At 38.9% G+C, this 27,670-nt stretch overlaps 1 protein-coding gene across 1 annotated transcript; it reads right to left on the reverse strand.

The window, feature by feature from the left end:
• Positions 1-1,332: 1,332 nt before the first annotated feature.
• On the reverse strand, positions 1,333-27,283 carry grnb (granulin b). Its single transcript, XM_008298263.1, has 17 exons — positions 27,186-27,283; positions 26,818-26,893; positions 23,848-23,988; positions 21,929-22,069; positions 19,971-20,084; positions 18,222-18,363; positions 17,963-18,072; positions 14,593-14,722; positions 14,373-14,464; positions 12,350-12,497; positions 11,132-11,229; positions 9,753-9,986; positions 8,397-8,633; positions 7,081-7,344; positions 6,760-6,993; positions 5,532-5,792; positions 1,333-2,068 (listed from the first exon to the last, which is right to left on the reverse strand). Exons 2-17 carry the CDS (start codon positions 26,818-26,820, stop codon positions 1,946-1,948), a joined length of 2,472 nt encoding a protein of 823 aa, XP_008296485.1. The 5' UTR covers positions 26,821-26,893; positions 27,186-27,283; the 3' UTR covers positions 1,333-1,945.
• Between the last annotated feature and the right edge of the window lie 387 nt (positions 27,284-27,670).

Below are 27,670 nucleotides of genomic sequence, written 5' to 3' on the forward strand. Positions count from 1 at the left end.
TGTTTCTATGCGTGTTATAAACGTGAGCACTAATGTGTATGAATACTGACTTTTCTTCCAGCACACAGAGTATGGACAGCTAGTGCAGGAGCTCCCAAACCTGCAACTCCAAAACTCCAACATGGTTACATTTAATGGACAAAATATGCCATTTCTAACATTTTTTTTCAAAACTGTGTTTACTTTGGGGACATCTAAGACCTGGAAATTCACTGAATTGGACAAAAAAAGTGTTTTAAATTGGAATCAGTGACTTGAATAGTGAAGCCACATTAATAAGAACTATGGTTGAAATGAACCAGAATTTTCCTCAATTCCTCAGAATGACATCGTAAAGCTTTGCAGTCTGTGGCTGTGTTACTGTCGTCTACGTGTGGAGTAATTTCCAAGAAGTGTACAGGGGCATTATTGTAGCAGAACTATTTGTCAATGCGAATGGAGAGTTGTCTGTCTGAATCTCAATCTGTCCGAAGTGAGATTTGTCACTGTGTAAAAGAAGTTGTCAATGCAAACAGGAATCTGACTGTAATTAGGTGTTCAAATGTGTAAAAACTCTGCTCATCTGTCTTAAAATTTGTACATGTAGTAAGAGTTGTCAATACGTACAACCAGTTGTCATTGCGTACAAAGGTATTAGAAGTTGAAACATCTACATATTCGAATACAAATGCTGAAAATACAGACCAATCACCAGTTACCAGTCGAGCGGCTTCACCATTGGCTGTCTTTGTTCACATGACTTTTGCAACACTTCTGTCGTGAGAGAATCTGAAACTTAAGAGCGTCTGAAAATCAGGGTTTTTGTGTCCTGAGCTCAGGCTCACAGGATCGTCCGTTGTGGCTGCTGCTGCTGCTCTGTACCTCAGCAGCTATCAGGCGGCGCTGTGCATTAGAGTCTTGAGTGTACGAGACACAACGAAAGAATCCCGACAGGTCGATGTAAACAAGCAAACTCTTTAATGCTGGTGCTACTTCATGAAAGTTTTTGCTCAGCGACCCATAATCAGCAGATGGAACTTGTTCACTTATACCTGTTTTTACCTTTTTTTAGAAGGCTCAACAATTGCCTCACTAATTATACAAACTGCAAAAACCACTAACATGAACTCAGTGTGCGCGATCGGGATTCCATCGTTTTCTGCACCCTGTCTCATAATGTCACGTACGCTCAACGACTCTGATGCACAGCGCTGCCTGATAAATACTGAGGTACAGAGCAGCCACAACGGACGATCCTGTGAGCCTGAGCTCAGGACACAAAAACCCTGATTTTCAGATGATCTTCAGTTTCAGATTCTCTGACGGCAGAAGTGTAGCAAAAGTCACGTGTACAAAGACGGCCAATGGTGAAGCCGCTCAACTGGTAACTGGTGATTTGTCAGTATTTTCAGCACTCGAATACGTAGATGTTTCAACTTCTAATACCTTTGTATGCATTGATAACTCTTACTACATGTATAAATTTTAAGACAGATGAGCAGAGTTTTTACACATTTGAATACCTAATTACAGACAGACTCCGGTTCGCATTGACAGCTTCTTTTACACATTGACAAATCTCACCTCGGACACACAGATTGAGATACAGACAGACATCTCTCCATTCACATTGACAAATAGCTTTGCTTCAATAATGCCTCCATAGAAGTGATGAAGATGAACTTGTTGTCGGTGCAAAACATAAAAAGGCTCCTGCGCAGAGTTGAAATAATAAACTTCAGTGAATGAGAGGCTGCTGTGTCACCTGACAACTCTCCTGCAAAGTGCTTCTCCGCCATTGAAACGCCTCCACTGACGACTGCAAACCTAAAATCAAAAACACTCAGGAGTCCAAAAACTCGGCAAATACTCTTCCATGCAGGAAGCCGGGAACAAGCCCTCCGTGTCCGCAGACAACAGCAGGCGGATGTTACGGATCGAAGGTCGTCACTGCGCCTCGGAGGAATTAAAGTCTGTTGGGAGCAGAGTTTCTCTTTAAGTCCCAGGTGAGCAGAGAGCAGCCTCCAGCCTTCAGGTCGCACAAGTACCCGGCGGGACAGCAGTGCTTCGAGTCGGAGCAGCAGACGGCCTGCAGGGACAAACAATTAAACTTCAAAAGATGCTTCGTCAAACAAAACGACGCTACATGAGGTCCTCTCTAACAGGCAGGAACAAGAACTAACCTGCTGGACTCCATGTGCAGCTGTGTAACATCCAGGTACTAATGTTTACTTCTAGAATATATGACGTATACTCTGAGACTGTTTCCTGTGTTCATATAGATACTATTCTACTGTATGTACAGACTGTGGATGTGCAAGTCATTTGCTGGAAAGTCATTAATTACAGGATTTTTCTACATATTTGCCCGCTGCAGGCTCTCTCTACTCTATACTTACTGCACTTTACACACTATAAAGCTAGTATCACACAAAGCCTTCAGTACTTTTCAACAATGTTTTGTGCCAGAAATCTTTTATTTTCAGTTTCAGATGTTGGCAGATAGTAGAGAGTGGAGTAGATAGTAGTAGTAGGTAGCAGGCAGTAGTAGTCAGTAAGTAGTAGTAGTAGCAGTATTAGCAGACAGTAGTTGTAGGTAGTAGTAAGAGGTATCACCAGTAGGTAGCAGCAGTAGTAGTAGTTAGTGATGATGGCAATAGTAGTAGTAGGTGGTAATTAGTAGTAGTAGGTAGCAGTAGAACTAATAGTACTAGTATTAGGTATTATTATTAGTAGTAGCAGCAGCAGCAGCAGCAGCAGGTAGTAGTAGCAGTAGTATTACTAGCAGAAGCTGCAGTAGTAGTAGCAGTAGCACGAGTAGTAGTATTACTAGTAGTAGTAGAAGCAGTAGTAGTAACTGCAGCAGTATTACTGTTAGTAGTAGTAACGTTAGAAGCAGTAGCAGCAGCAGTATTACTATTAGTAGTAGTAGAAGTAACATTAGAATCAGTAGCAGTATTACTGTTAGTAGTAGTAGTAATGTTAGAAGCAGTAGCAGCAGCAGCAGTAGCAGTACCATTACTATTATTGCAGTAGTAATACTGAGGCCACTGTCTCCTGAAGCTGCGTTTATTTGGTTCATTTTGTCTTCTTGGTGCATCATTTACTGTTATTTGGTTGTTGTTGTCTGTTTCCACCAACTAATGCACTTCTTGCTGCATCTTTACAGTCTGAGCTGACAATGTCTTGACTTGTCACATCGGTCTGTTTTATTTCTGTTGCCAAAGCCAAAAACCGTAATATAACCTGGATGAAACAATCACACCACTGTTGTTTTTAGGACTTAAAGAGCTGGATTTACTACTAACTTTACAGAAAACAAAAGGGATTAAAGGATCATTCTAAGTTTATTTCAGCCTGATGCATTTCCCTTTAATGTCTCTAACGTAATTGTGCATTTAAAGATCTAACTTATGTGTTCCCTTTAAACTAGACTTGAAGACTTAGTCTGTTTTCCACGATACATGGAAGCTGATAACAAACATTTGTTGTGTCCATCTGTGATCCAGATGTTTTATAAAAGGCCAGTTTCACCTGAAAAGTTTTAAACACGGGACTGGAACTAAACATCAAGCCTCCTTATACATCAGCGAAATACAAGAATATGTACATTTACTTACAATTAGGTACGGTTAGCAAATAGAAAATTTCACATTTTCCATCTAAATCTCAACATCTTGAACTGTATTTGTCGATTTGTCTGTACGTTAGAGGGCTGGAATGTGGTTCACTAAATCAGGAAAGCTGCAGCAGACTTATTTCTGTTAACAGTTGGTTCAACCAGGGTTTTTCCTGCTTAGATGAATTTTAAATGTCTCCTAGAGAGGTTTCAGCCAGCATCAAAATGATACGAATTGAGAATTACATAAATTGAGAAAAACATAAATATTCATTTTTAACCATTTTTTAAAAATAAAATCAGAATTTCATTTATTCAACTATTACAGACATTGTTGTTCAGCAAATTGCAGAAATAGCAGCAAATTAGACTGATTTCTGTGGAACAAGGTGACACAGACTGTGAAGTCACTGCTCAAAGGCCCATTGTGAGGATTGAATATCATGCTACACTCACAAAAACCCTGAGCAGCTGCATGTTTCCCTCCAGGCGGGAGAAGAGCACACTGATCACTAAGACTAATGTTTACACAAGGAGGAGAATAACGGAGCAGAACCACTGCACAGGTCCACGTTCACTGAGCTTCTTCGGATCATATGTTCACATTTTACGCATTCCAGCCGCTTGAGTCAGAAAAGAGACCATTTCAGAGGACATCTCTATGGAAGAGCAGGGTCAGTCGGGTATTTCCGTACATCTGGTGGTTGCTGAGTCAAAACGAACCACTGTTGCTGGCCAGAAATACAGGAAATGTCTTTGTGCTCTTAAACTTGTCATCATTGTGCTTAAAAGTTGTGAAGCAGCATAACGTGGGGAGGGAACAGAATTCTTTTTGCAAGCTTCCATCTCATAAAAAACATCCCCAGAATGAAGCCGTGTGTGGCTGAGCGCTGTCAACAAGCAGAACAGGGAAGGAGCCACCTCTGAGGAAAGCATTGTGACAGACATGGTGCCGCCTTGGATAAAACTTCAGTCAGCGCTAAGACATAAGTTCATTTCTTCTACCTACGAGGGTATTTCACCTGGAAACAAGAGCGCGTCACTCCCATTTTGAGGCATAACTGTACTGTAAAACCTTATATGCCCGTCCACAAAACCCAATGGTTTGTCGTCATTTACTTGGAATGTTGGAACCAGATCAAAAGCTGAACAGAATAGAAATTTCAAGGACACTTTCAGCGCATTTTTTGTCTAATTTTGCCAAATTCTTCAGTATTTTGTGACCCAGGATGAGACAAGGGTTCTTAAATCAAAGAATCTCAGAACCACAAAAATAGAAACATGCCGATTCTCTGTTTCTCAAAAAGTTAAGGGAAGTGGTGTCTGCCAGCAGAGTGATGTCTTCTGTTGCTGAGGAGAATCTGGAGGCTCAAGATGTGACCTTCTTCCACAGAAAAACAGTGCAAGAATAGTCTCTATTCTGTGACGTTTTCTGGTGAAGCCGAGAACTTTTTGAAGTACATATTTGCACATGGGGATATAATATGACTGCAGTTTTACAGTTACTGTGCCACATTCCAGCAGAATCTCTTCTAGTCTGTAAGATATTAACGAACAGTTTTTGCTTTTGGACTTTCCAATTATGTTTGTCATAAAACATATAAAAAATTCTTCAAGGGCACCACTATAGCTCACCTGGTTGAGCTGGCGTCCCATGTGCAGGGCTACAGTCCCAATGTGGAGGTCATGAGTTTGAATCCCGCTCATGACCCTTTCCCACATGTCCTCCCCCCATTCTTCTCCCCTACTTTCCTGTCTCTCTCTCACTAATACTATCCAATAAAGGCACAAAGGCCAAAAAAATAACTTTAAAAAAATAAATAAATAAATTCTTCAAATGCATTTGCAATTAGACTCGTTGATAGAAGACAGTTTTCACCATGACGCTACCATCGACAGTCATAAACTACGTACTGTGTTCATGTGAACGTACCCTGGAGGAGGGGCAGCAGCTCCATTCTGTGTCCGAGATCTTACAGCAGGTGTCTTTCTTGGGGCAGTGAAACTCCCCCGTGCTGTCGCATGGCACCTCCTCCTCGTCCTCGGCGACTCTCTGCTCAGACTGCAACACTTTGATCTGAGGGAGGCTGTAGATCAGCACGTCGGTGTCGCTCTTCTTCTCGCATGTTCCCGTCTGCATGTTGCAGGTGTATCCCTGAGGACAGCAGTGCTCTTTGTCGGCACAGCAAACCGCCTGACGAGGAGACGACGGACCAAGAAACAGTTTAAGTCAGCGTGTTGGGTTCACAAGGGAATAACTTTAGCAGTTGAAGATGCTGGAAGTCATTCTGACCACATTTTATTTACATTTAATTATGTTGGTCAGTAGTTGAAGCACTTAGAGCCTTTTTTTAAAAAAACTCCTCACTGTGTATTAAAGTTACACATTTAAAATGTTTCCCCTTTCAATCAGCTCTTCATGCCTTAAATCAGGGGTGTCAAACTCTGGTGCTCGAGAGCCCCTATCCAGCATGTTTTAGATGTTTCCCTCTTCCAACACACCTGATTCAAATGATCAGCTCATCATCAAGCTCTGCAGAAGCCTGATAACGATCCTGATCATTTGAATCAGGTGTGTTGGAAGAAGGAAACATCTAAAACATGCTGGACTGTGGCCCTCGAGGACCAGGATTCGACACCCCTGCCTTAAATGGTTTAGATGTAATTCTACACTGTTGCCTCTGCTTGAACACTGTAAACACACTCCATGTTACACAACTGTAAAGACGTACATGTTGGAACCAGTCCAGTGTTTACAATTGATATTTTAATTAGCAAAAGAACACAACATTCTAAATCTTTAGGTATATGAACAGATCAAGCAGCGTGGATATTTTTTTTCTAAATAAACGTATATATGAAGAAAAAAACAGTGTGATTAGAACAAAAACAAAGTTAATACAAAGTCCTTTAAAGAACTTATTTTGAAAATTAAAAAACAAGTGATTATTAGTTTCAAAAAATTGTTGGGAATGAGGGACTCACTAAAACAGAGATGGAGGCGTTACAAAGGAATATATTTGCAAATAAACAGAAAATCAGTGCTCTGTCCCAAAGGAAATCTCTTTAAAGGAGCATTAATGCAAATATCAAAGGAGCACTTGTGTAGAAGAGGATTTTGTTAAATGCCTGACATAACGTAAAGTCAGAGATGTACGGACCTTGACCAGAGGGCAGCAGCCCCACTCTCCTGTCGGCAGTTTGCAGCAGGTCGTCCCTGAAGCGCAGCTGCTCTTGTCGTCGCATTTAACATCGTTGACGGCGCTCGGCTCGGTCAGAGCGCTCAGTTTGGTGAACCAGGGAACGACACGGAGGCCCTGAGAGCAGGAGGAGCGGTGGGGCTCGCAGGTGTGTCCGCTGGGGCAGCAGTGGTTTCCATCTTTACAACAGACGGCCTGATGGGAAACAAAGGTAACATTCAGATGAGCTCAGACACTCGCTGACTCGAGTCCCAGCAGGGTGAAGTCGGGAAGTAAGCTCACGTTTGGCAGAGGGCAGCAGCCCCATTTGTGGGTCCGGTCCATGAAGCAGCAGGTCGTGTCTCTGGGGCAGCTGGTCTGGGCATCGCACATGTTCTTGGCAGGTCGGGTCGGACCGGAAACGCCCCGACTGGACTCCTTCTGCAGGGCCGGTATCTTCTGCAGCCAGGGCAGGCTCAGGTCTCCGGGTTTGTCACAAGTCTGCTCGGCCACATTGCACTTATAGCCTTTGGGGCAGCAGTGCTCGTGATCGTTGCAGCACACGGCCTGGAAAAAAAAAACAGCTCTTTAATACAGACTGGAACCCTTCAGCGTGTCAGATTTTCACTTCAACAGTCTTAAAATGATTTCATACATTAAAAAAAAATTCAAAGAATGCCACACAGTGCTGAGACATTCCTGCTCTTCTTCACATGATTCATAATTATCAAAACCACAAATAGTCCATTAACAAGAGTTCTGCAATTAAACATAAACCACTGAAACAACATTCTTTCCTTTACACTTTTGGATAATTTAATGATTCTATATGTTTAGTTTCCTTTTTTAACTTTGTTTCTGAGAAATCTGAAGACGTCTGGTTTAAATGGCTCTAAGTGTGACTGCAGTTTATAGTTGGTGAAGTCAGCAGAAAGAAGAAACTCGTAATTGCAAACCTAAAAGTCACATTTGAAAAAAGGTAGTTTGTCATTTTTATTGTGAATCATTAGCAGCTGCAGCTTTTTGTCATTCGGTGAAGACAGATAAAAGGAAAGTAAAGCACCTTTAATGAGCTGAATAAACTGTTTTATTCCTAATATTATCTGTTTTTGGAGGGTAGAAACAGAAACTGAAGTTTTATTTCTTGATTGCATTGTGTATTTTTTGTTTTTATGTCTGTAATGAAAATCGTAAACTTGTTTAAAAAGTTCAAGACAAATTCAATTTATCATTATTATTATTATTGTGGAAAAAGAGCTAGACATATGACAAATATTTTTGAGACTAAAACAAAACTTTTTTTTAACAGTTAACTGTTTGGATTTTTGCTTTATAAAATAACAATCACAGATTATTAAAATTGTCACATTTTCTGCTGAGTTTCAAATCCATCCGGCGTTTTAAACAACTCCAGCTGAAAATCATCTAACTCTCTCTATGAGAAAATAAACAAGAGTCTTGTTTCGGGGATGCTAAGTGAATCTGAAATAACTACCAGAGCTGACAGTCGTCAGGAGCAAACAGACCCTCAGTTATCAGCACTTCACAACACACCAGCTTCACGTGACAACACAAGCTCAGAAAGCCCTCGAACCATGATGCAGAAGGAAGCTGCTGACCTGAGGTAGAGGGCAGCAGGCCCACTGTCCAGAGTTCTTCTTACAGCAGGTGGTGCCTCCCGGACACATGGTCTGCTTGTCGCATTTCTCATCCTTCGCCTGCGAGGTCATGGCGGACACCTTCGCCAACCAGCGGACGGACGGCGAGGAACCGGACGGGTCGTCGCAGGTTTCAGCCTCCAGGTTGCAAACGGTGCCGTGAGGGCAGCAGTGGAGGTGATCGTCGCAGCAAACAGCCTGGCAGGGAGGCAGAACACATCACGTTTTTATTAAAGCTCTGCCAGCTGAGTTGATATTATTATAACATAACACATAAAATACTGGAGAATGTACAGGAACATACTGGACGTGTACAAAAAATATCAATCTGCAGCATTTTCTCAGCTTTGGCTTATTCAAACTTTCCAACCGTTTCAGTGCGATAGTTTAAGTTGTGTAATTGTTTGTCTGTTCTCCATCTGCTATCCTGCTATCCCCCCCCACCCCCCTCATCCTCACTCTCACCCCACCCGGTCGAGGCAGATGGCTGCCTTCCCCGAGCCTGGGTATGTTGGAGGTGTTTTTTTGGTTCCTTCCCAACGTTGCTGACTGCTTGTTCACAGGGAGTCCAAAGGCAACTTTAGATTGTTGGGTTGTTTGTTTAAAATTTATAAAGTCTTCAAATCACAATGTAAAGTGCTATGACATTACATATGTTGTGAATTGACGCTGTACAAATAAAACTGAACTGAACTGAACTGAATTTGCGACTGAAAAACTTGTTACTTCTTATTACTTCAGTTTTGTGAAAGTTAAACTGACGTTGCTCTCAGAGCTGAAGAGGACGAAGATTCAAAGATGTACTTGCATAAAGCTGACCTCTACTTTCCACTGTTCTTGCAGACTGTGAATTTGACAGTTTTTAATGCACAAGAAAAAACCAAAATGCTTCAGTCCAGTGCAAAATCAATGCATCTAAATCTGTGCATTATGGATATTTTGTACATGTAAAATACTCCGTCCAATCAAGTTTTTTTTTTCTACATATAGAAGAGCATTTACAATATCACTACAATCTGTGCATCAGTTTTTTACATCAGTATTTGTCTATGGAAGAATCTGTGCAATACTCATAAAAATAAAATAACAGTTTGTTTTTTGTTTTTTTCAATCAATCAATCAAATACTACCGCAACCGTGAATTGTTGGTCGGTGAAGTCGGCAGAGAGAGAAAAATTCGACTGCAAATCAAGAAGTTCTGGCTAAGAGAAGGTCGTGAAGACTAAATTTGGTCATTTTTTGTATCTATATTATTATTTAAATACATATTATGATTTATGAGATGAGTGAAAACAATGCAGAAGTGTCCCAGATCACCCGAGGCAGAGGACAGCAGGCCCAGGCTCCATCCGGCGTCTTGCAGCAGGTGGACTTTCCGGGACACGACGTCGACTTGTCGCACTTGCTGTTATCGCTCGGTAAGGGGAAGGCGGGCGTTTTTCCCAGCCAGGGCATCACTGCGTTGCCGGTGGGATCGTCGCATGTGGACGCTGCCAGGTTACAAATGGTGCCGTGTGGACAACAGTGCAGGTGGTCCTGACAACACACAGCCTGCAGGGAAGGAACACGACAAATATGCATCACATGTTTATTAAATAGCTCAAAAATGAAGCCAGAATAGAACATCTGAGCAGGAAAACAGGCTCACTTCTGCTAAATACAAAGACCAGACTGAACAAACGTTTGCATCGTCATTGATTTATATTTCTACACAAGTGTTGCAACAAAGGGCTGCAAGGTGGAGCAGTTGGTTAGCACTGTTGCCTCGCAGCAAGAAGGTTGCCGGTTCGTGTCCCGGTGGGGGCACCGGAACCATTCTGCGTGAAGTTTGCATGTTCTCCCTGTGCAACGTGGGTTCTCTCCGGGTTCTCCGGCTTCCTCCCACACAGTCCAAAAACATGTTGAGGTTAATTGGTGATTCTAAATTGTCCGTAAGTGTGAATGCGAGTGTGCTTGGTTGTCTGTCTCTAAGTGTAGCCCTGTGATAGACTGGTGACCTGTCCAGGGTGTCCCCTGCCTTCACCCTAAGTCAGCTGGGATAGACTCCAGCCCCCCCGCGACCCTCGTGAGGATAAAGCGGTGTGTAGATAATGGATGGATGGATGGATGTTGCAACAAAACAAAGTTCCCTGACTAAAATAATTAGTCTGAGATGGGAAAGGCTGTTAGTTGAGATCACTGAGAGCTAAAAAGTACAGAAAGAGGATGATGTATGTTTTGACGTCTCAGTTCAACGTGTAAAGATGTGAATTATAAGCTAAATCCACAGATGCAAATCGACAAAGTGTAGTCCAATAAACAGATAGTGTGCATTTTGGATTACGTCTTTCCATTAGTCTGACAGATAACGCGTTATGGAAGAAAAATATCCTAAAACCAGTGCATTAAAAACACGATTTTGCTTGCAGTGTGAAAAAGCATCAAAGACAATGCAGTAGTTTCATCTACAACAGAACATCCTTTTTATTAACATGCTTTCTGCATTAATCATATTTACATATATTTCTATACGAGTGTTGAAACAAAACAAACTTCCCAGAGTCTTACAGAATCACGGTCAGAGATCACTGACGGCTAAAAAGTGCCGAAAAATAACGATTTATGAGCCGACGTCTCAGTTCACGCGTTGAGTAATTCTGTGCAGCTGGATGAAGAGAAAACCACCTGCATGATTCACATGCAGCACTTTGACGTACCTTCGGTAAAGGACAACAGGCCCATTCTCCTCCTGCCGATTTGCAGCAGGTGCTTCCGTCAGCGCAGGCCACAGAGTCGTTGCAGGGAACAGCGTGGACTGAAAATCAAAAGAAAAAATGATTATAGATTGAAAGCTATTATTGTAAACTGCATTTTGCACTTTGGATGAAGGATCAAAATTGATGCAGCAGAACCAGAAATACACAATCTTGTTTTTATTCCACACAATGTTCTTGTCTGGTGCCAACATTACCCACAATGCAACATGATCACTGACAAACGTTCACTATTTGTGGGTTTTAGCTTTAGAAATAGTTGTACACCCTCAACAACGTTTTATCACAGAGGTCTAGATAGAGCTGGAAGAAGTACACAAGTACCAGTACTAATACCACACTGCTAAAAATAAAAGGAACTTCAGTTAAAAAAAGAAAGAAGTAATAAATGTACTTGTTGCAGAAAAATGTTGTGTGTTACCTCAAATTATAGAACTTTTTTTTTAAGTGCAGCTCAGTTTGAATTTTGTTTAAATGAAAAAAACCATCATAAAAATTGTTAATTATTTTCCTATTAATCAGATCAATCGACCATTTCCTCTTTTCATTGTTGAGTAGTTTAGCCTATAACAAGTTTAATCTATAACAAAATACTACATTTAACAAACCCTTCATTTGATTTGGTACTTGAAGCTCTTAGATTAACGCATTGAAGTAAAAGTACAACATTTGTTACAGAAATACAAGTATGAAGTGAGGAGAAAATACTTAAGTACACATAAATATATTCAATTACATTCCACCTGTTCTTACTCACAGCTTGCTTTGTGTACTGTACAAAGGTGTGTGTCTTTCTAAAATCTACCTGATCAACTCATTTAGCCACAAATATACTCCAGTCAAGTTCTAGAAACATTTAAAGGGTAAATAAAGCAAAACCGTCGTGCAAATTTACCGTCAACAACAACATTAGCATTTGTCTTCAAGGTCTATAATTAATGATCTCAGTTTAAAACTAAAACTGCTCCACTGACAACTATTTTTAGGGAGTAACTGATAACGTTCAGGAGCTTCACCACAGTAAATGAAGGTTCTGGAGACACCTACTCAATACCAATTAAACATTTACAGAGTTCGATCACAGCGGCATTGAATACACGTCAGACGTGTTGAGCACTGCCTCCTATAAACAGGTTGTGCTTTGAGATGGTTTCTCCTCACCTTTGCTCGTCGCTGCCGGTTCTGCCACAGCAGCGAGCATCTTCACGGTCATGGGGGTTTCTTTGTGGACGGACACACAGGTGCTGTGGACCAGGTCGCACTGGGTGTCTGCAGGGCAGCAGTGGATGTGATCTGAACAGCACACGGCCTGTGAGAAAAGAAGGAAGTAACCCTCATGTTTAGATCCACAGATCAAAACGGACGCCTCTGAAGTATCCCTTTAAGGCAGATTTCTATTTTTTTTAAGTGTAGCAGTTGTTCAATTTACATGGAGCCATTTTATTTAAATAAATGTGGAGGCATCAGGTTAAGTCATAATTTAGAGTTTCTTGCCTGCTAGAAACTGGCTGACACTTTCTAATGGCTGTTGCTTAAATGTCCCTTTAATGTGCATCTTTGCAAAGAAAATGGCTTATCATTGCTTTCATTAATCAATTGTTATTATCATTTGTAGAAAATGATTCTCAAGCGTGTGATCCAATTTGATCAAAAAAGCAAAGTCACGAGAAGTTACCATTATTTATGCAGCACATTTAAAACAACAGATGTTGAGCTGAAGTGTTTTCCAAAAGAGAAACAAGATAAATGCTGCACATTTACTTAGCAAGTTTACAGATCAAAGTTAAGATCCTGCTATGTTCATGATTACATAAATGTGCCTGACTAATTTTAATATTAGGATTTGGACACATTATATACCACACTAAATTACCGGATGAATTTGAATATTAGGATCCTACAAAATTATACGTAAAACAAAAGGAAACAAAGACTCCCTCTGAGCAAGAACAACAGTGCAACTCTTGCACCTTAGAAATATTTAACCTTCAGCAAATTAAAGCAGATAATGCCATTTTGAATCGTTCCCAGGCTGTTTTTTTGTTTTTTTAAAGCACTAGTCTAACCATCTGGTTTCAGACGAACAACAGAGGCTCTTTTCAACTCCTCCAAGCGTCGGATCCTTAACTTCCAGTCGACACCGGTTTTTTTACTTTAAAAAAAAAAAGTCACATCGATTTAATTAATACACTTTCCTCTCATACAAAAATTAACATGCCTAACAAAAAAATTTCAAAATAAAATACTATTCATCTGTAAACATTCCAGAAGTGTGCCAAAATTCAAGCACAAATGTGAATGTAATCCACAGCACGATGAGAAAACTGCTAAGTTTCATTAAGCATTAACTCCACTACTTCAGGGACATACATGCATTTTTGACTTGCTATCAGTACAACTAGACTGACAAGGAGAATACAATCTGAACAGAATCAGATTCAGTGCTATTGGCAAAGTATGTAAACAAGGAATTTGTATGCATGTAGTTGGATTGCTCTCAAAGTACTTATATATAATAAGAAAAACAAAAACAAACAAAAAAACGTGCATTTAAACAAAGGCAACAAGTAAAGAAGGACATGAGTGTTCCACAATAATGTGCAGCTATAAATGCATATCTAAACGTTAGTGAAAACTAGTCAATAACAATAAATATGGAGTTGTTGACACTTTATATAAACGAGTTAGGTGGATGATACAGCGCAAGATTATTTCCCCACCTTATTGTCAGAATACTCTGAACAACACTCATCAGAAGCCACACAGTCCAAAGTGTCCCCCAAACCTTAAAGATTTTAATCTTACTGTGACAAAACACACACACACAAAAAATCTAATTTGCATCTCCGAAATTCTTACTTTCTTGCCTGATAAAATAGCAAAACTTAAAATGTTGTCTGAGATCAAAAGTCTGTGTATTTGTAACTTGCTGCTTAATCTAAATCAGGGGTGTCCAATCCTGGTCCTCGAGGGCCACAGTCCTGCATGTTTTAGATGTTTCCCTCTTACAACACACCTGATTCAAATGATCAGCTCATCATCAAGCTCTGCAGAAGCCTGATAACGATCCTGATCATTTGAATCAGGTGTGTAAAACATGCAGGACTGTGGCCCTCGAGGACCAGGATTGACATCCTGGAGCCCCTCGGATTCCTAGAGGCGGCTTCAGCTTGGCATTACTTACATTGGGCATCGGACAGCAGCCATATGTTCCATTGGTCATCTGGCAGCAGGTGGTCTGATCTGGACACACTGATTTCTGATCTGGACACACAACTAAAGGAAAGAAATGAAAAGACAAACAGGGTGCACTGATCAATAACTGTCTGTTTAGTGCTTTCAAAACATAAACTGGGCTTTAAATTCTGTCAGCAGCATGTAAATAAACCAGTTAAAATGCTTACTGTCTTTGGGTGCAGCAGCGATCTTCCTCATCATGGGCACGTGACTCTCACCAGACCTGCAGACGCCACGCTCCAGGTCACATATCGTGTTGCTAGGGCAACAGTGGAGATGATCGCTGCAGCACATGGCCTGCACATGATTCAAAACACAGAGCGAGCCAGAAATGTTTACTAGGAAAAAAAATGCATGATTTTTACAACTAAAGACAAAAATACACATTCAGTTTTAGCTCCAGTGTTGCCATGACTGTCTCCTACAAGCTAAAATGCTCCCAGGAAGTGTCACTTGTGTAGCTGTGGAATAAAAACTGTGCGAGCTACAAAATGTTATTTTACTTTAAGCCTGAGATTGTGCTGCTGCACCTGCCTGTACATAACCTCTGCTCCAGTGTTATATTGTAATATTTACCAGCCAGTACTTAAAGGTGAGATGTAGTTACTAAGTGGTAAAAATGAAGAAGCTGCAGTTCCTTGAAAAACCACTAGAGGCTGAATCCAAAAACATGTCAATCCCTATAGATCTCTATTTTAAAACGCCCAACTTTACATCAGAAATAAACACATCAACAGCCTGGTACAAATAACAGCTTTGGTTCTACAGCTAATTTCCCCATTTGTTGCATCTGTTCAAATAGTACATTTCTATATAAGTCAACCATTTAAATTGTATTTAAGGCTCAAAGTTACACAAAACTAAGTAGTCAACCACAACACTGAGCTTCAAACCTTTAGTTTTTCCATCTTTTTGTACAGTCAATGACATTTAATCGACTTGGTATTTAGATTCTCTGTCAGGTGCCACAGTATTATTATAAAGATGTGACATAATAAAAAAAAAAACACAGTGCATAACAGTGATTCTGTTAGATACTTCTGTAATCTTGTTATTTAAGTCGCGTTTATGGAAAGATTCAACATCTTCTTCTGATTCAAGTTAGATGAATCACTCAAGAAAGCAAAAATAAGAACAATGATTTGATTATGCTATGTAAGGGTACCAAATAGTCAAATAACTCTTCTTATAGAGTAAAAATAAATTATATAAGTAACTCTTCTTACTATAATGGCTGTAATTAACATTTCTAGTAGCATTTTGCATTGTGTGTGTGGTTTTCTAAATCACAATATGAACTATTTTAATGAGCAAAGACACACATTTAGAAAAGATATTGATTTGGATCTGACATTTGCCCACACAGCTGACTACAGTTCATGCTTTACTTCCACTTGCCTCGACTACCGTGACTCTCTCTATGCAGGAATCAGTCGGGCAGTCTTATCTTGCCTGCAGCTGGTTCAAAATACAGCAGCAAGACTCCTCACACACATCTCTCCAGTACAGGCTTCTCTTCACTGGCTACCAGAATTGATTTTATGATTCTTTTATTCGATTTTAAAACACTGCACAGACTGGCTCAAGATTACATTTTTGCAATGCTCATCCCCCTTGTTTTCACCTGCAGACCCTTCAGACTGTTCTTCATCCCACGCACCGACAAAACAAAACAAAAAAAACAATACTGATCGAACGTTTTCTGTCACTGACTCTAAATTGTGAAATCGTCCACCATGAACTGTTCCATCTACCACCACGTTATTGTCAGGAAAGTCCCCAGAACCCCACATTCTTGCAGCACGACGTGATCCTGAGCCTACAATTTAATTATAAAGGTTCAGTTTCATTTTATTCATCACAGATTACAACAGCGCTCTTCTAGGTAATTTCCTCTGTAAACCTCATACGATCACTGGGGACTGAACTAAACCAGAGAGCTTTAGAGCCAATAAGCCAAACTTAAAAATATGATTGCTCTGCTGTTCACGCTGGTCTCTTAAATGTATAATATGTGTGCATTTACTACTTTAACACTCAAAATATTTACCACTTTTTGTAAATTAATCTCTTTCTCTGCAACCAACGCAATGACATCCACTTAAATTTATATTATCAAGTAATATACCCGAGTAGATCGGCTTAATTTCTTGGGCTAAATCATTTACATGAAGGGAAAATAATGTAAATTAACATGCATCGTCTTGCTTCACTCCAAATGAGGCAGGAAACCAGCAAATCCTGAAGTCATTTATCTGCAGGCCATAAAACTAGGCTTTTATACAAGGCTTTTTAAGACTCTCGATCAATACCAGAACACATTAATTTATTCTCTAAAAGGTCTGTATTGATCCAATAAAAGGCTTTCTTGAATTCAACAAAACAAGCGAATGTGTTGGCGCTTCTTGTAGTCTTGCTTTCAACACGTAAGCTTTTCCTAAAACCATTCTGTTCATCCACTGTGATTCCAAGAGTTGTAATGATTTGGTCCATCGGTGAGGATACCTGAAGATAACTTAGACACTATACTGCTCAAAACTAATGCCACTTGTAAGTGAACGGTACTCGAGGATGAACTTATTCTGAACTTACGCAAGTTTATTGTAGAGTCCTTCCACACTGATTGAATAATGCCATTCTGAGTGACAAAAAAATGTAATAAAATAAAATAAGAATAGTGTTTTACATACATTTTCTTTCAAAATATCTAGGTCTGGCTTTAGCAGATTCTTTTTTTAAATCAATATGTATTTAGGTGGACTTAATATCAAATTAAATTTAGCATTCAGTCATTAAATATTAGATTTGTTACCTACTTTTTCTTCGTGTCAGCACAGTTACTTAAGTGTGCCAATACATAAGCACATTAATAAGTATTCGTCAGTCTCATATTTTCTTATTATAGATTCTTTCGGTGTGATTTTTGCCGCATAACTCGTCCCGCAGCTTTGAGAAAATCCACACTAATTATATATCAAAATGTGCGGCTTGATCAGGTATGGTGTCCTATGACATTTGGTCGTGAATTGTTGTATGGTTTTGACGAATAACTGCGGTAATTTTCCCCATTAAAATGAATGGGAAGGCAACAGCCAAAACCCAGCCATCTTTGGAGCCCTGTAGTTCTGCCATATTTTGCAATAGAAACTTAATTCAAAGTTTAAACCTGTCACAAAGCCTTGAATGTTATTTGTCTAAATCTATATTTTGATATCTTTTATGGTTTTTACACAGCCGGAGCTTAAGTGTTATACATTTCGGGAAATTTCTGAATTTTCCATCAGCTCGAGTGGGCGACACTACGTGTGACGTATATAAATATTACATATAACATAAAATAATTATTCATATATATTGGTATCACAAAACTGCTGTCATTATGTTCATTGTCATCTAATCAAATAACTGCATAGCCTATGAAATGAAAACAGTCGGAGCAGTGGAGCAAAACCCCAAATGTATTTAGCTACAAAACAAAAAAAAATCCTCCACCGACTGATAGATTGAGCTGATTATATTTATAGGAGTTGTAGGTACCTCTGGAAAGGGGCAGCAGCCATAATCTCCGCTGGTTAGCAGGCAACATGTGAAGCTATCTGGACAGGTGCTTTTCCCACCAGGACATGTCACCGAACCGACAGAAGGAACTGCAGAAGCATGAAGATCAGAGAAAGTCATTCGTTATTAGCGCAGTATCATCTGCATAGAAATGTAGCGACAGCAGAAGGTGAAATCTTTTTACATGAATGCACCGTCATTAAATTTGACGGCTCGTTTTGAAGGTGTTTATTTACACCTGGATTATTCGCCCTCCTCCTCGCAGGCAGTTTCTCCAGCATGGGGAAGGACTCCAGCGAGGCAGACACACACTTTGAGTGAACCAGATCACACTTTGTTCCCTCCGGGCAACAGTGGCGCTTGTCCTCGCAACACACCGCCTGCAGAGAGAGGAAAATCACTTCTGACAGTCAGGAACACTGCTCAGTCAAGGACACAGTTTCCTGCACATAATGGAAAAGTACAACAACTGGAATGCAGACAGTGGAGGAGGATTAATAATGAATAGCCAGCAAATGGAAATGGAATGCTTTCGAATTACTAGATGACAAACATTTTCAATACAAAACACAGATTATAATTACGGATCAACTTAGAGATAGATGTGTCTTTTTATTAAATTAATTAAACATGAGCACCGAGATCAGTGATGCTGTCTAGCTCATAGCAAGCAAACGATAAATAATTACTGAAACTATGATTGAATACAGGAATATGAAGATGAAATGAATAAATTACTAAAATTATGAAGCAGGAACATCTTTTAGAGCCATTTTACTGTTATTACAACCTGACCCGTACTGGATTTTTAATATTTCTTCCATGAACACACAAAGATTTTTGATATGAAACAATTAAAAAATTTAGTTTCAAACCTGTGCTGAAACAAATTAATTTAAGGAAATTTCCTACAGGCCAAAATACACGTTTCAGGTTTCATGTCAAGTTTATTACTAAGGCTCTAAAAATGAAAATAAATATTTTAATTTACAATAGCAAGTCATACCAGAGGCTCAAAGTAGTTTTCGTACATGGTTGTAAAAGAAAAACTTTGTTCTTAAAAACTCTAAAAATGCAACTTAACAAGAGAATTAGATTCTTAAGCCCCAGCGGGACGAGGTTTGTTTATTTCTAGTGGAATTTTGACTAATTTAAAATTAAAAGTTAAGGTACACAAAATAAAACGATGGACTTAAATCAGTTCTTTTCTGTCAGTACAAATTAAACTGGCTTTCCCAGTAAATACTTGACAAAAAATACAAAAACATTTGTGCTACACAGTGTTGTCGTTTTAACAAGTGAAAGAACAACTTTAATTGATCAACTATTTTGTTTTCATACAGCGCAAAGTTCCTGGCCAGAAAAGTCAGACGTCTGGCTTGCGGAAGTCCAGTATTTTTCAGGTTATAGTTATATTTTTCTCCTTTTTTTTGTAAAACCCATATTGTAATTCAGCAATTTCGTGCAAACTGATGCCCATGAACAAGCATCTGTATTTGATTTTATACGATTATTACCCAGATGTTGACAGATATCATACCTAACTTCTTGTACCTGTTTCGACTGGAATATTTTTAGTCATGTAGATGTTCAGGTACATATCACTGGATTACTGTGAAACTGAAGAAAATGTGATGAATAATTCTAAAGCAGGCTCTGCGGCATCCTTTTTTATGATTTATATGTGGACTAACGGGTGTTTATTTATATTTATTTGCTTGCTGTTTTTGTTTGTTTTGCAGATCGTCGTGTCTGTTAGAGAGCACAATCTGTACTAGTTTAAAATTCAATCTGAAATGAGTTTAATGTTTTATCTGCCACCTTCCCCTGCAGTGTAAATCCTGTTTACATGTCTTTATACCTACATGAGCAGCTAGCAGACTGGTTACAGACTGACTATGCAACATGTTTCATTGTGTAAAAAGCTTAGGGTTTGTGTTCAGCCGGGGATTTTAGGTGAAATAGTGTTTTAGTGTGTGAGCGTCACCTTGGCTAATGGACAGCAGCCCCAGGAGCCGTCAGGAAGCTGGCAGCACGTGGTTTCATCCGGACACTCGGACTCCTGGTCGGGACAAATGACTGCCTTCACTCTCTCTCCGAGCTGCAGCCATCGCACATCACAGCCGACGCATACCAACGACAGGAGGTCGACAAAGACAGGAAGTCAGACAAGAAACACATGAACAGCTTTCTTTCTCAGAAATGCAATTACTGTAAAAAGTTATTTACACACCAGCATTATTTTAAATTTGTATGACAAGGCATTTCACAAAAAAAATAAATAATAATTTGTTGGGCCATTCTCGTAGCTCTTTGAGGTCATGTTTTTCTTACACTTGGCATATTAATAAAGTACTAAACAGATGATTTATAAACCAACAAAAAAATTAATCATCAACTAGTTTGAAGTACCTTTATTTGTACATGCATTTGTGCTAAAAATGCATTTTCAACATTTTTACCTGGTTAAATAAAGAAAAATGCAATTAATTTAGAGTTTTTTGGTCTTTTTAAAGCAAAAAGACAAACATCAGTGAGTCCCAGCCTCTCAAATTGGAGAATATGCTGTTAATCTTTGTCTTAATTCAATCCTTATATATTATTTTTGAAATTTGAACAGTTAAAGGAACCAACAAATAACATACAAAATGTCCCTTTAGTGATTTTTAATGGGATTACCCAGGAAATAACTACTAGGTCCAGCCCTAAAAGTAATATACTGGTGATATTTCTATTTTTGTGATAAATTAATTTGAAAAATTGAACGTGTATCGCACTTTTCAAACACATCAAATGCAATTCAAAGTGCTTAACAGGCAACTGACAATAAATTGTAAAGTTTAAGAAGGAAATAGGCATATTTTTTATTTAGTTTAATTTAATCTTTAAATATCTTGTTTAAAGGTTGAATGTGCTCAGCAGAGTTAATGCTATCTGCCTACAAGGCAATAACACAGTAGCTTGCATTTAAAGGTTATGTTTTGACAGTGATGTTACAGAAAAGAGAAGGCGTTCTGTCGCCGAGCACAATAAGGTTTAATTTAAAAGTTTAAGGTTCGATTGGTTTGTAACAGTTATATTCTTGTTATTGTCTTGGATATTATTATTATTATTTAAAATCTGAACCTGAACCTTGTTATCTTAAAATATCACGGACTGAAGTCAAGTCAAAAGAGAGTTTTGACCTCATAATAGTCTGGTAATCATGTGTGGATGTGTGCTAAAAACACACAAAAACAATTTAAAAACCCCCCACAGTTAATTTTGTAGTCACAAAGTGGTATAAAGAATGCATTCGTTGTCCGTTTCGTTTCCCCTCGGGCTTGTTGCAAATCTAAAGAGCAGCTGAACTCAACCAAGACTGGACAAATCACACATAACGACTGTTTTCTCCAACTTGTTTTAGTATTTGACAATCAAGAAGGAGCACAAACCCCATGACTGAGGACGCAAACTAGAAAATACAGTAAACCAACAAGGATAACAACCAGCTGCGTGAATCATTTGCATAAAAATTGCACAAAACGCCCAAAAAAGGAGGTAAAAAGCTCAGATTCTGGATTCCATGCAGAGGAAACTGAAGGTGAGTTTGTCTACTGAAAACAACTGGCAGTTACTAGATCTTTATATACCACACACGACTACATCACTTGCATTTTCCAGCATATTCTGTGTGTTTAGTATTGAGCAAACAATAAAGAAACACAAGGTTAAACAAAGTGGCAGTGCACTTAAAGTGTATTTAATTGTAATCTGACCTACATTCTCCAAACATTCACATTTGCATGTCTAAAGGTTGCAGTAAAGAGAACAATCAGTGCCTGTGAGAAGTGAATGCACCATTGATTCAAATGCAAAGATCGACAAACGGCCTAAAAAGGTCAAATAAGGCAGAAAACAAAAGAGCAGCACAAGAAACGACACGGCAACATGTCTCTGTTTTACCTCAGGGACGACTGGGGCCTGTTTGGTCGGGAGTCGTCTCATCCAGGGAAGGGAGACGGTTTTATTAACACATTTCTTGTGGACCAGATCGCACACTGTCCCCTTGTAGCAGCAGTGGAGGTGGTCTGAGCAGCACTCGGCCTGCAGGTGGTGATGAGGAGATGAGAGAAGTTGACGAAAACAAACCACAACTTTTGACAAACCAGCTGAAAACGAAAAGAATCAGTGCAGCGTCTCTATCCAAGCTTTGGCTGATATAAGCTTAATACAGCCCTTTTTATATACTCCCCACTTTAACTAAAATATCAAGTATATGTACACCAGGGGTATCCGATCCTGGTCCTCGAGGGCCACAATCCAGCATTTATATAGATGTTTCCCTCTTCCAACACATCTGATTCAAATGATCAGGATCGTTATCAGGCTTCTGCAGAGCTTGATGATGAGCTGCTCATTTGAATCAGGTGTGTTGGAAGAGGGCAACATCTAAAAAATGCAGGATTGTGGCCCTCGAGGACCAGGATTGGACACCCCTGATGTACACCATCTCTATACTAATGTTTTTATATTATATGCTGCACACAGCATCCAAGCCCGCTCTACAGCACTGTACACAACATACTCTCTTATATACTACTATCCTCAGGTGATAAAGTAAACAGTCATGGCACAATGCAGTTCAACTCATGCAACATGCCCCTGGTGCAACAGATTAACTGCAACAGTTGTGGTGAACTAGAGTGTGCAAGAGGCTCGATGGGGAAATCTGTTACGAAGCCAAACCACTTGAGTAGACTTGCACACACTAAAAGCCCAGAATATAACTAGATTTTTATTTAATTTTCACGTTTTGTCCCATCTTTCAAAAAAAAAAATACTCCATTTGGTCTTTATCTTCTGTGCAATTTGTGGTTTACTTGTGCATTTACATTATTATATTCTACTGTGCTTCCCCCACCAATACATCTGTTTGAAAACAAGTTAAGGGTTCCTTTTAAGATTTTACAGAAAAAAAACATCAGATTGAGTTAAAAAAAAATATGATGCACTGTGACTGAATAATTACCACATCAATATAAAGTAGCTGTGATGTTCAAATCCTGCATCGGTGTTATTAATCCAACACAATTCTGGCAAGTGCTGGTCTGCAGTCTGATGACTTTTTATAATTCTGATGCACAACCAAGTACATTTTTCTGCAGGTATGTATTGTTTTTGCAGAGCTGTGCAGAAATGTAACTGTTTCTACACTTGATATCTGTAAAAATGACAAAAAAAAGAGGATTTCCATCAAGATGCACCACCTTTAGTTTAATGTAAATCAGGGATGTGACTGAATACTGGTAACACCATCAATTTCCATTTATAATTTAGCCGATTAACAACTTATTAACTGATGAGGCCGAAGACGAAGCACACGCATGTCAGAAAATGTGTTGTTAATTAGCTGTAGCACCTGTGTGAGCTTCTTACTGTTTAACACTGTAGCGACCAGAGGAAGCAATCACAGGCTACGATCAGTTTAATGTTGGTAAGCAGAAAGAATTGTGGGGGTAACTAGCCAGCAACGGTCACCATGAGAAAAACTTCTGTGATGGTTAATGACTTCTGCCCAGAGCTCACACACTGAAAACGAGTTAAAGTCAACTTGGATAAGATAAGATAAGATAAGATAAGATAATTCTTTATTGATAAGATAACATAAGGATATAAGGATAACATCCCAGTAAATTCATGGTTAATGCAACGAAGCCGCTCATGCAACAATTGCCACTTGCCTTCATTTAAATTAGCGCTGTCAGCATATGGAAACTCTCCACTGTAGTTGTTTTAGTTAATGTTTAATCGACTATCAACTAACAAGAAACCTATTCAAACTTTGTAATTAATTACCAAGACAGACGTGAACAGCAACTCACATGTGGCAGCGGACAGCATCCGTATCCTCCCTCAGTGTTCTTGCAGCAGGTGTTTTTTTCCTCACACATGCCTCCATCGGGGCAAATCAGCGCCGAGCTCAGGCCCAGCAGAGCCAAAAACAAGATCCCCATCTGCAGCGTCTGAACACAGCAAACAGAGGAAAAGCCCGTCAGCGGCATGGTGTGAAGCAAGCTGGTCTGGCATTACACAAAACAATCTTATCGTCCTGCTTTCAGCGCTTTGTTCCGGCTGCCAGGAACCACTAGATCACTGTAAGGAAAGAAAACAAATGCAAGTATGTGCAGCACCTCTGACAGCATTCCATCTGATAAACTGGATTTGAACACTAAACACAACCAGCTCCTGGCTGCAAAGTTCACGTCCTTTTAATGTATGTAGAGCTCTTGTACTTTAAGCACATCATGTCCTAAACAGCAGCAACATAACAACACGTCACTACATTCACTATTTATTTGCTTTAGATTTTAGGGATGCAATCAGCAATTATTCTCATAATCTGCTGATGTTTTTCCTCAAGTAAGAAAAAAATAAAAATTAAAAAATGTGAAAAAAATTCCCACAGGACAGTGATATCTTACAGTCTAGATATCCAATTCAATTTAGTTATAGATGACAAAGAAAACAGCAAATTGCTCTATTTGAGAAACTGAAATCACAGAAAACTTGTCATTGTTGCTTAAAAATGACAGTTAATCAATTACAAAAACAGTTCCTCCTAAAGTGTGTCGATGTCACAGATGTGGTGAGTGAGAACAAGTTGTTCATTAACTACTTTACTGTTGAAGCAGAAAATTTGGAAGAAAGCAAAAACTGCACAGTTTAGGAAAGACAAACTCACTGTTTGTTGTTGTATTGTCTGAAATATTAAGAATATAACGGATCAGCAAAGTGAATAAATAAGACACTAGAAATAAAACTATAAATTGAAGTCATCGGTCACTTTATTGCTGCTCATGTGATCGCAGTAAGGCAGAAGATTAATGGACTTAATCTCATTGTAAGCGTGTTTCTGCATTTTACTGCTGGTATTTTGTGCTCCACCTTTCTTTCACACTTGAACCAATGTTAAATTAAATGTTATCAGCGACGTGGGTCAGTCTGGCTACAGATAACGGAGCAGGAAAGGCGAGGTTCTCGACAAGACTTTTAGGTGATAAACAGCAGCCTGCTGAAAGCTTTCAATGAAAAAAATATTTTTAACAAAATAAGTTCTGCAGTTGTCATTCAAGTTTTAGCTTTCAAATTCCTATTCTAACATTAAATGATTTGTCATGTTTCACACTTAGTCATGTAGTTTCTCATTAAGCTGCACGTTCTCATTATCAGTCCTGGTTTAATCAGCATTCCTGCATTGCATTTAGCATTGTAGCTCTAAAAAAAAAAAAAAACGTGGCATTTGTATCTGAAAATCCACAAGTAGGATTCAGTTTAAAATAAACTCTCTATGAATTTTAAATCAGCTTTAAGCCACCATTGCTACAGCTCGAGCACACCAGCTCAACTATGACTCAGACACTGTAAAACTACATGAGCTGTAATATTTCTACGATATCTGCTGGAACCGTAAACTGATTCTGAAGAAGAAGAATTATACATAAAGTCTGTCCATGCAAGCTGACAGAATTGGATTCCCATGTTTGTTATGTATGAAACCCTGGAATGCACTGCTTCATCAAGGCGCTGACTGCTTTATTTTTATCCATGATATGTCCTCTAGCATGTAAAAAACACCACATGGATGTGTTAACAAGCCAAATAAATTTGATTTCCCTGCAGAGCATAGGGCTGAACAAACTGCAATTATTGCAATTTGATCTGCAATGTTTTTAAAAGTCATGCTCCAGTTGATGTGATTAAAAACATGTGATGGAGTATTACTCCATGAAATAAAATAAGTTGCTGTCACACAAAAAGGATGCCAGTAATTTGCAAAACTACTGACACGACAGTTAAAACCCCGCGTCAGAAGCAGAAGCAGCCTTTGTGATTTGTTCAGTACATGGTATCAAACTGCAATTTCAATTTAAAAGCAAATCATTGTTCAGCCTTTCAAGAGTGATTGCTCAAGTAGGAGTAATTTTCTATGTATTGTAGGTGTTTTTTCATTTTTCAAGAACATCGCTGTTTAAAAAAAGCTGTACCAAACCACTCGGCTTCTTTCTAAGCAGAATAAACTGATGCCTCCTCGAAAAATATAACAATTAAAAGTTATTTTACTGGAAAAATTCAAAGAAAAATCCAATAATACAATAAAATTAATTGAAAAATGATAGTCCCTTTCCAGTGGGTTACTTTTTTTCCCTCTCATTGTACGCTTCACAATATTATCAGCAAAAAATACTGAGTGTTTACATGGAAACACACATAGCAACCAATAAAAAAATAAATAAAACACAAATTAGTAAAATGAAAGTGATCAAAAACAGTAGAAATAAGTTGAACAAAATGCACACAGATTTATAGAAAAATTAAAACACACAAAAAAGACAGGAGATAACATATACAATAAAAAAAGAAAGCCAATACACATAAGGTAATAACGCTGACAAGTTTAATTAAAGCAGTAGTTTTGCAAGCCTTTTTTTTTTTAAAATCACCAATATTTGGCATAAAATAGGTCAATTTTTTGCTTTGCTAAAACTGTCTAATTTGCATCAGACTAATTTAAGAGGACATTTTAGACAGTTTAACACCACAGAGAAGTCTGACATTTACATTTGTCATGTCAACAAGAAAACGCACATCTTTAATGTCAGCAGCTATACCTGTACTTTGAGCTGCTTTAATGAGCCAGAATGTCTGCTGAGAACTTGTTTAATTAAAGCTTCAGGTGGGTTGTTTGCTTGCTGACCCATTTCACGAGCAATTAAAACCATATAAAACTAGCCAACACATTAAAATTGAGTTAAAACACGAAGGTATTTGTTTAATTGGTGATTGTACGTTACCATTATTAGCAGATAGCTTGAGATGAGTTTTGCTGTTGTCAACAAAGAGCACAGAGCTGCATACTCCTCTGACAGCCTGGAAAACAACAAAAAATATACCATTAGTTGACGTAAATTTGTGAGGAAATATTGGGCAACATTATAGAAAATGTCGTATTAAAGTTTTTTAAAAAACTGCTTGCCTCAAGACGCCAACTGAGACGAGCGAGCTAGCAGGCTAAGGTTAACTTTCATCAACGAGCTAATCCAAATAAACTGTTCAAGTTAGCTTAGCATGCTAGGCGGCTAACAATGAAGCTAGCCGGTTTGAATGACTGTTTTTTTTTTTTTATTTGCGTCTGCGCGAAAAACTGAAGCGCTTTTCTCACCTCGCAGGTTCGACGAGACAAGTCCGAGTGGTCACATATGTTGACGCTGTTAATGCAGCTGCAGAAAACACAAAGCAAACACTGTCTGAGGCTATTTTTTATTTTTTTTATGGAGACTCACAATTCAATAATCACATGACACACGGACATGTGACTGCAGCTCGGCTGTGCTTTTAAAGGGGAAGCTCACTGCAGCCGCTTCTGATGCAGCACATGAATGGACTGCATGTAAAATACACACATGCAGGAGTCAAATAGGTTCAGGTTGTTAAAATAACCAACAAATTTGAAACACTTTGACTGTAGTGTTTGAATTTCTTCCATTTTATATTACAATTCAGATGAAAATATTGCACTTCCACCTCCATTACATTTCATTGACAGCTCCTTACTTTGCAAATACCTTAAACTGCACTCAGATGTTTTACACCACTGATCTGTATACATGTGTACAACAGAAATAATTTCTAAAAAATGGAAGAAAA

Source organism: Stegastes partitus, unplaced genomic scaffold (genome assembly GCF_000690725.1).
Source record: "Stegastes partitus isolate 25-593 unplaced genomic scaffold, Stegastes_partitus-1.0.2 Scaffold1300, whole genome shotgun sequence".
Taxonomy (NCBI): domain Eukaryota; kingdom Metazoa; phylum Chordata; class Actinopteri; family Pomacentridae; genus Stegastes; species Stegastes partitus.